Below are 10,147 nucleotides of genomic sequence, written 5' to 3' on the forward strand. Positions count from 1 at the left end.
TTAGAGTGCAACTGCCGTTCGATTCTCTTGCCACATATGAAGCATCCCATCTGCTGAACTTTTTTAAGATTAGAGTTCGGAACTCATAGGCGGAGCAGGTAACCGAGTGAGGTACCAAGAAGCGCCACGTACACCACAAAGAGCAAGGGGAAACCCACTTGACTCCTTGGGGTTCCCTTCTTTCTTAGGAATACCTGGACAAACCATGCATCATATTAGAGATAATATACCGATTTGTAATAACTAAAGTCTAAATCAAAGCAAATTCAATGATGGTAAAAGAGCAGTTCGACAGTGAGAAGTTTGCAACACCCATTAGGTTAATATGATAGTTCAGAGTATCTTCAGTACTCAGTTTCAAACATGGATAAGATATCAGGTGACTATCAGTCGATCCTCCAGATCTAAACGCATAAATTGGGAAATGAATGCATCAATAAATTTTGGTTGTCAGATTCTATCAGGGGACTTTTTTTTTTGTTTGGATATATGGGGACCATTTAGTAAATGAAATTCCGGATGGATGGCTCCTCCAGCATCTGGTACAAATGCCTCCAGCAGAAACATGGCACGGAGAATCTACCAGAACCAGTTAACAGCATGACGCATTGCAGTGCGGATCTGACTAGAAAATGCAACCTCTTTCATTCATTGTGACTATAAATGTGTTAGTTTGCACCTACAAATTTCAGGCCAAACAATAACAGGTGGGAATTGGGAAGGGGGTTGTGGCTAAAAGGCGTTTAGCTTTTTCATGCTTCTTATTTATCAGCCAAGCTAAAAACCCTATGCTTGAATACTCTTTCTTTTAAGCAAGTATATATAGTTGTTCTACATTTTTCAACAACAACAACAACAACAAAGCCTTTTAAGTCCCAAACAAGTTGGGGTAGGCTAGAGTTGAAACCCAGCAGAAGCAATCAGGGTTCAGGCACGTGAATAGCTGTCTTCCAAGCACTCCTATGTAAGGCTAAGTTTTTGGGTATATTCCATCCTTTCAAGTCTCATTTTATTGCCTCTACCCAAGTCAACTTCGGTCTTCCTCTGCCTCTCTTCACGTTACTATCCTGGCCTAGGATTCCACTACGCACCGGTGCCTCTGGAGGTCTCCGTTGGACATGTCCAAACCATCTCAACCGGTGTTGGACAAGCTTCTCTTCAATTGGTGCTACCCCTAATCTATCACGTATATCATCGTTCCGAACTCGATCCCTTCTTGTATGACCGCAAATCCAACGCAACATACGCATTTCCGCTACACTTATCTGTTGAACATGTCGTCTTTTCGTAGGCCAACATTCTGCACCATACAACATAGCAGGTCTAATCGCCGTCCTATAAAACTTGTCTTTTAGCTTCTGTGGTACCCTTTTGTCACATAGGACACCAGATGCTTGCCGCCACTTCATCCACCCTGCTTTGATTCTATGACTAACATCTTCATCAATATCCCCGTCTCTCTGTAGCATTGATCCTAAATATCGAAAGGTATCATTCCTAGGCACTACTTACCTTCTAAACTAATATCTTTCTCCTCCCGAATAGTAGTGCCGAAGTCACATCTCATATACTCAGTTTTAGTTCTACTGAGTCTAAAACCTTTGGACTCCAAAGTCTCCCGCCATAACTTCAGTTTCTGATTCACTCATGTTCGGCTTTCATCAACTAGCACTACATCGTCCGCGAAAAGCATACACCAAGGGATGTCCCCTTGTATGTCCCTTGTGACCTCATCCATTACTAAGGCAAACAAATAAGGGCTCAAAGCTGACCCTTGATGTAGTCCTATCCTAATCGGGAAGTCATTCGTGTCTCCATCACTTGTTCGAACTCTAGTCACAACATTGTTGTACATGTCCTTAATGAGCCCGACGTACTTCGTTGGGACTTTATGTTTGTCCAAAGCCCACCACATAACATTTCTTGGTATTTTATCATAAGTCTTCTCCAAGTCAATAAAAACCATGTGTAGGTCCTTCTTCTTCTCCCTATACCGCTCCATAACTTGTCTTATTAAGAAAATGGCTTCCATGGTTGACCTTCCGGGCATGAAACCAAATTGGTTCATAGAGACCCGCGTTATTGCTCTCAAGCGATGCTCGATAACTCTCTCCCATAGCTTCATAGTATGACTCAACTTAATTCCCTGGTAATTAGTACAACTTTGAATATCCCCTTTATTTTTATAGATCGGTACCAATATACTTCTCCTCCACTCATCAGGCATCTTGTTCGATCGAAAAATATGGTTGAACAGCTTGGTTAGCCATACTATAGCTATGTCCCCGAGACATCTCCACACCTCGATTGGGATACCATCCACAGTCCCATCGCCTTAACTCCTTTCATCCTTTTCAACGCCTCTCTGACCTCAGATTCTTGGATTCTCCGCACAAAACGCCTATTGGTGTCATCAAAAGAGTCATCCAACTAAAAGGTTGTGTCCGTATTCTCACCATTGAACAATTTGTCAAAATACTCTTGCCATCGATGTCGGATCTCATCCTCCTTCACCAAGAGATGCTCCCTTTCATCCTTAATGCACTTAACTTGATTGAAGTCCCTTGTCTTTCTCTCACGAACTCTAGCCATCCTATAAATGTCCTTCTCTCCTTCCTTCGTACTCAAACGTTGGTAAAGACCCTCGTATGCTCTACCCTTTGCCACACTTACAGCTCGCTTTGCAGTCTTCTTTGCCACCTTGTACTTCTCTATGTTGTCCACACTCCTGTCATGGTACAAGCGTCTATAACACTCTTTCTTCTCCTTAATAGCCCTTTGGACTTCCTCGTTCCACCACCAAGTATCTTTAGCCTCGCCTCCGCTTCCTTTGGTTACTCCACACACCTCTAAGGCCACCTTCCGAATGTTGGTTGCCATCTTCTCCCACATGTTGTTTATGTCTTCTTCTTCCTTCCAAGAGCCCTCTTTGATAACCCTTTCCCTAAATACCTCTGACGTCTCCCCTTTCAGTTTCCACCATTTTGTTCTTTCAATCTTAGCTTGTTTATCCCTACGGGCACGCACCTGAAAACGAAAGTCTGCCACCAAAAGCTTATGTTGAAAAACAACACATCCCCTGGTATCACCTTGCAACCCAAGCATGCTCGTTTGTCCTTTCTTCTTGTGAGGACAAAGTCAATCTGGCTAGAGTGTTGTCCGCTACTGAAGGTCACTAGATGAGATTCTCTCTTTCTAAAGAAAGTGTTGGCTATCATCAGGTCAAAAGCTACCGCGAAGTCTAGAACTTCCTCCCCCTCCTGATTCCTACTACCATACCAAAAACCTCCATGAACTGCCTCGAAACCCGCGCTTGTAGTACCTACATGCCCATTAAGATCTCCTCCTATAAAAAGCTTCTCACTACTGGGTACAGCTCTAATCAGGCCATCTAAGTCTTCCCAGAACTGTCTCTTAGCACTCTCGTCGAGGCCTACTTGGGGGGCATACGCACTAATTACGTTCAAGACCATATCACCAATGACAAGCTTGACTAAGATAATCCTATCTCCTTGCCTTCTCACTCCCACCACACTATTCTTGAGGCTCTTATCAATCAAAACTCCTACTCCATTTCTATTCGCAACTGTCCCTGTGTACCAAAGCTTGAAACCTGTATTGTCCACCTCCTTCGCCTTCTGACCCTTCCATTTAGTCTCTTGAACGCATAATATATTTACATGCCTCCTAGTCGCGGTATCAACTAATTCTCTTAACTTACCTGTAAGCGACCCTACATTACAACTGCCTAAACGGATCCTAGTTGGTTCGACTAGCTTCCTTACCCTTCGCACTCGTCGAATCAGATGTGAAGACCCTTGCTCATTTTTCACTACACCCGGGCGCCGATGTAGCGCGCCACTAAGGATGCGACGACCCGATCCTTGATCACTTGACACCGTGCCCAGATCGCGACACGGTGCGTCACGGGGGTGACGACCCAGCCCTTGCTCATTTAACACCATACCCGGGTTCCGATATGGCGCGTCGCTAAGAGGGTTACGCCCCAACGATTTTCTTTCGGGTTTCATCTCCATTAGAATGGCTAGATTTAACGTTGGCTCGCCACGCCTAACACAACCCTCCTCCTTTACCAGGGCTCAGATGGCAATATAAATATCGATGAAGTTCAAGACAAACCATTTCTTGCTGTAGCTTATCCCGCTCCTGGGTGGTACTTCTGCTCTCTTCTCTTAGCCTTATTATCATCTTTTCAGCCTACGAAACAGAAACATATTAGAGTATCTTCACCATTTAAAATCTAATCCTGATACTTGTTTAAGTAATGGAAAGTATCCCATGGTGTTCAGCTTACCTCTTCCAATTTTGATTCAAGATTGTTGAGCTTTGACTTCATATTCTGAACATCTTCTGTTACCTGGTACATATGTAAAAGGAGAAAATAAACACATTGCTGTACGAAAAGAAAAACAACAAAACATCCCCATGCAAGTTGGGAGTTTTATGTATATACGTTGACTTGAAGGCTGTGATTCTGTGAAAGAAATAAATCAGAACTGTAGAGCCAAGATGAGGGCCACAATTCCAAGTTCAATCCAGTTTTCTAAGTAACTCTTCACCATTGTATTTCATAACTGTATTTTTAAATAAAGATTCAGTAGAAAACAGGTGGTTTTTTGCCAAAATATAACCAGTATTAAGGCTTGGTTCTGCTTGGGGTGTATGTGACTCTGTTGGGCTAGAAGCTGGGTTGTGACTAGTGTATCAAAAACATGTTTAACAGCTCTACTGACCATTCGCTTATATTAAGCTAAAATGAGGAAAATGGGCATATGGTGTACTAGATAATGGAAGCTTACATGATATAATTGATGGTTCTGCACATTGAAAAGTCCTCGGCCATTTAGCATAACAGCTTCTTTAGGAGTAGTTTCCGCCAGTGGAGGAGATTCCTTAAAAACTGGAACGCTTTGTTTCAAAGGAGGAGATTCCTTAAAAACTGGAACGCTTTGTTTCAGAGGAGGAGGAGATTCCTTAAAAAGTGCAACACTTTGTTTCGAAGGAGGGGATTCAATGGAAATAGCAGGGGCATGTTCAATTGTAACAGTAGGGGCATGTTCAACTGTAATAGCAGAGGGGTCTTTTTGAGCGGAAGGAGATTCTGCCAATACAGCTGGTGCTTCATTCAGTGGCACAGGAATTTCTCTCAGGCCTGGAGTCTCTTCGACAGGTGAAGGTATTCCAGTCACAATTGCTGGAGCTTGTGCCAGAGGGGCAGGAACTTCTTTTGCAACATCTGGCACTTCGTTCTCTATATTTGGCATCTCTTTCAGTACAGGAATTCCAACAGCTGGCTCAGTGTCATGAATTCCATTAGTCGGTTGCTCTTCGAGGGATTGGCATGCACTAACAAGAACAACTCTTAATTTGCTTTCCTCAATGTATCTGCCAGTTTCTTTGGAGAACTGATAAGAAAGAATTAGTGAGCATCACAGTTACAACAAATGACATGAAAAGAACACTATGCAACTAAAGGTTATATCTAGGTGCTTACAAAAGCAGGAACGAGTTCCTCGTCAGATGTACCATAAGGAACAACTGTGGTCTGTACCAAAAACTTGTCTTTTAATTGCATGTCTGGTGGAGCAGTTCGGAGTGCTTGCATGGTAACTACATATATAAGTAAAAAGCAAGCACAAATAGAATAAGAGAAAAGAATAATGTAGCCAATATAAGAAAGAAAACTGACAAGGTATACAAAAGACAGAAAAGTTTAATAACTATTGCCCTTGTACCAATAGCAAGCACAAGTGTTTATTTAATGGGCAGTGAAAGTAAAGAAGGAATCCACTTGTAATGCACATCAAACAAGAGTCAGAATTACTACCTCCGGTCTGAAACTTATCACTTTAGCTTCATGCACATTGATACCGAACCAGGACTCCACGAGGATGTTAAGAATTACTGAATTGCCTCTTTTTTTTTACTTGACAATATTATTGTGCTTCCACCTCTCAAACGCCAATACCAGTAACCACATAGTGAAATTTGGTGGAAAATGTTGCCTTGAAAACCCAAACTGACTCGCCAAAATGACATCGGACAAGATGGCTATGACATGTCTCTTTTAACTTCTAACCCCCAAGTAAGCACAATTCTTAGAAGTAGGTTCAAATGATATCAGAGTACTACCAACATGGTTCTACTTCAATAAACACAACCATTATCAATGACAGTGAGCGTAGATGCATACCTGTGAATTCACATGTTTTCCTCGGAAGGATAACTCCGGTATTTGGTCGAACACAGTATCTTTTAGGAGATGTTGTTTTAACCTAGCCAATTTGAGGAAAAAGGAATGGATAATTGGATATTCAATATTTCAATGTCTAGACATCACATATGAGCCATTAGCATGATTGGAGAAAGACTTGAGTAGAAAATAGGACTTGTTTAAGATGCTAAGTCAAAGTTGTTGACAAACCTTGAAAGCAACATATTCGTTGGACTTGTTGATTAGGTGGACAACACATGAACTTTGTTTCTTCACCTCAACTGTAAACAACACAGAACAGGAAAAAGGGGGGTCAGATTTACATTTAAAAATAAAGAAGAACAAATACAGAGTCCAGGGTTTGAAATGAAATGACAAAACTAGTGAAAACAAAATAATGCATTTGAAAGCATGATTAGAAATCCAGAACGAAGATGTAGCAATGCATAAATGTTAAAAAAAAGGATGCTGAGTTCAGTACAATAACCAAGCTGACCAGCCGAACAATTTAAGGTTTCAACATGGTAGGTTGGATATCTGTGAGAGACAGTTAGATTTTTCCTGTGACTAGTGTGTTACCTGCATTCACACAGAGACCAGAGCAAAAATAGTGATGGGAAAAACTCAAGTACACTTTCTTATAGGAAGGTCACTAAATATAACATTTCACTACAGGTCCCCCAACTATTACTTTAAGCATACTCATTGTGTCTTTTTTATTTTCTTCCCGAGAACACTCATAAGACCATTTTTCACTTAATAGTGTAACCCGACTTTTTTGAGACAAAATCAGTTACAGCCATGATTGTACTCAGTCCAGGTCCGGCCGAAGCGCACCGCAACACATTTGCAGTTTATGGATGCCAAATAATTTATCAAGTCAAGTTCATAAAGCTTAAAACCTTTCCCTCTCATCAAGGTCCTTCTCTCTCAACACAACTAATATCAGTAGTGTTGTGAGCCATTCATGGGCGATGTATATAGTCATTAGTGGGTGCGGTCGCACCCACGCAAAAACAGAAAAACAGTGATTATAGCTATATTTTCGATATATTCGCACCCTCAAAATAAAAGTCTATGCACCCACGAGGCAAGCGCACCCCCCTTGAATTTTCTCTAGCTCCGCCACTAGAGCCATTAGTGCACTTTCATTTATGTTAACAAGAGCCAACAGCCAAGCAGATCCTTCCCTCCGTCCCTGCTTCCGTAACACGCTGACACACGCCCCATCAGCAGCAGCCACCGGACTTTACAACCACTCGCACCACAAAATCTACCTGTCTGTGACCAAACGAAGAGAATGGAAGCAACCAACTAAAGTAGTCGGCTGGAAGAAAAGTTACGGCCTCTACAGTCGACACTGCCACACATTACTGACAAAGTAAAGGTTGAAAAAGGCTAGGCTTATTGCCTCGATTGGATACCGAGAGAGGGATTCTGCGAGGTGGTCCTCTAAAGCTCATGGAACCGTTACAACTGTAGTATGAGAAAGCAAAGGTGGGGGGAAATCAAAAAAAATGGACGAAACCGTTAGCTTCCCGAATTCACAAGGGGTTTAGCTTGGCTCCTACTCCATCGAGTACATCGCAGGTTCGGAAGCCGATCCCCAAAACCAAACGCAACAGTAGTGGTTCACTTGTGGGCTACTCTCTGCGCCTATCCTCAATTCAACGCACGCGAACAAATCGGCAAAAGTTAACTCGAATCATCAGACAGCGTCATGCATAGACCTTGGCACGAGACACACACATACAGACGATCCGCAACGGGGGGGGGGGGGGGGGGGGGGGGGGGGGGGGGGGGGGGGGAAGTGAGCTACGCCAACGAAACACGGAATCGAAGCAGATAAGCACGCCCCCAACAAACAAGCGCGGCGCCGGCGTCACGGGCTCGTGCGTTTCATCGGCGTCGGCGGATGAGGCCAGGCCAAGCGAGCGGAGCGGGGAAGTGGAAGCGGGCGGGGACTTACAGGTGAACTGGAGCTCGCGCGGGTGGATCTCGACGAGGTCCTGGCCCATCGCCGCCGGCTGCAGGGACGGCCACGAGTAGACGCACCGGGTACACAACAACAGGCACAAGCGGTGCCCACCACCAGTAATCCGCTGGCGAGGTGTGGCGAGGCGCGAGCGAGGCCGAGGCCGAGCCGGCGGGTGGTGCGCGATGAATCAGCAGCCTGTCCCGGTCACGAAGGCTCGGCGTCGCGCGCGACAGGGACCGCCCCCCTCCCAATAGCGGTAGCAGCAGCAGGGGGAGGCGTCGGAGTGAAGACGACGGGAGGACAGGAGCAGGGAGGAAGAGGGATGGCGGTCGCTCTCGCCCCCCGCGCCGATTTTGACGAAGTGGGACGGCCGGACGGGGTTTGGGAGGGAGTTGGGGACTTGGGTGAGAATGGGAGTAGACTAGCGGAGGGAGGGCCTCGGGGGACGCGGAGCGGGCAGCGACGTCTCCCAGGCGAGGCGCGTGTGGGGCCTGCCTTTTGGCGGTGCGGGGTCCAGCCGGCAGACCTTTTTTTTGCATATTGGTCCCTACACAGTACACACACCCCACACCCACCCTTTCCATTTGCTCACGACGGAAACGGCAGTGGCCCTCGTTCGTAAATCGACGATAAGGTCGGGGCACTTGAGTGAAAAAGTTGTACCGAGCCCTGCCGTCGACGCGAGCCATGCGAACGCGACACAAGCGGCGTGGGTTTCTGAAGCGGAGGCTGACAGGCGGGTCCCGCCGCCTTCGGTGCCGTGTCGGCTGGCTCGAGCGGACGCTGGGAGCGGGAATTCGTGATCGTCAAACGCAAACGGTACGGTGGGTCCAGTGGGGCGGCGCCACCTGGAGGCTGTGACGCGCCGGGTTGGCTGGGAGGCGGGCGGGTCAGCGTCAGCCCGGATGATTTTTTTTTTTAATTTTAACAATTTTTTATAACTAATTTTAAATTACAAGTTTTTTTTTAAAAAAAACTAACACTTTTTGCCGCGCCTATTGTCCTGGCGTAGCTAAATGGCTGTGCCGTGCCATGCATGGTGGCGCGGCAGAGGTCTGACGTGGCGACGACCGGTTTCGGTGACCGTTGACGTGGCAGCTCTTGCCGCGCCACCGACCTTGGCGCGGCAGTGCCACGCCCTGATCCGTGGCGCGGCAGAGCCGAATAAATACCGCGTCCAATTCCGCCTGCCCAAGCAGTAAGCCCGCTTGGCCGCCGCGCCCGCCACCCGGCCGGCGGTACCTGAACGGTTTAATCCGAACGCGTCGCGCTAATAGTGGGAGTTATTCTAAATATTGCTTGACGTAAAATCAAGAGTAGATTTGTTTCTGTCTTTTGTTGAATTTTTTTCACGGCCGAATAGAGAATTTGATAAGCCAATGATTTGTTTTTCGTCTTTCATAATACGGTTAACCACCAATTTAACTAATCGATTATGAAAAATTACCACCGGCGTCGAGATACGCCGGGACTGCCGGTTCCTGAACTAGTTGATACTTAATCTCGCCGACAGTGCTGTCGCGACGCAAAGAAACGAATATGAAACAGATAAATAAAGTCCGTGCGCAAGTTGACAAGCTGCCACATAACATTTTCATTGTTTTGACATAAGTTTGACATAACATAACCAAATAACCCCGCAAGTTTCGGACGTCAATATTCGTTTGACCTAACAAACTAAGACACAGGAGTGTAAGGATCCCTCGGACGTCTCTGTCTCTTCGGATTTGTTGGCAACATATTAGGAGTGTAGCTAACGTCGGTATGGTCGCGTCGACGGTGCGTATGGCTCGTACCCTGCAAGTATATGATACGCACGATTACTTATAATTCTTTATGATCGTTAGTTCATTGAGCCTACGTATTTAAATAAATTATCTTTGATAGTACCTGTGAGGCTCCTTGGGTACCCAGCGGGGCACCACCTAGCTGAG

At 45.5% G+C, this 10,147-nt stretch overlaps 1 protein-coding gene across 1 annotated transcript; it reads right to left on the bottom strand.

Annotated features, from left to right (window-relative positions):
* Positions 1–69: 69 nt before the first annotated feature.
* LOC136457085 (vesicle-associated protein 2-2-like) lies at positions 70–8,578 on the bottom strand. The gene is made up of 8 exons (XM_066457125.1): positions 8,205–8,578; positions 6,446–6,516; positions 6,215–6,296; positions 5,516–5,631; positions 4,821–5,426; positions 4,316–4,378; positions 4,141–4,218; positions 70–194 (listed from the first exon to the last, which is right to left on the bottom strand). The coding sequence occupies exons 1-8, from the start codon at positions 8,251–8,253 to the stop codon at positions 84–86; spliced, it is 1,176 nt and encodes a 391-aa protein (XP_066313222.1). The 5' UTR covers positions 8,254–8,578; the 3' UTR covers positions 70–83.
* Between the last annotated feature and the right edge of the window lie 1,569 nt (positions 8,579–10,147).

Source organism: Miscanthus floridulus, chromosome 6 (genome assembly GCF_019320115.1).
Source record: "Miscanthus floridulus cultivar M001 chromosome 6, ASM1932011v1, whole genome shotgun sequence".
NCBI classification, from domain to species: Eukaryota; Viridiplantae; Streptophyta; class Magnoliopsida; order Poales; family Poaceae; genus Miscanthus; species Miscanthus floridulus.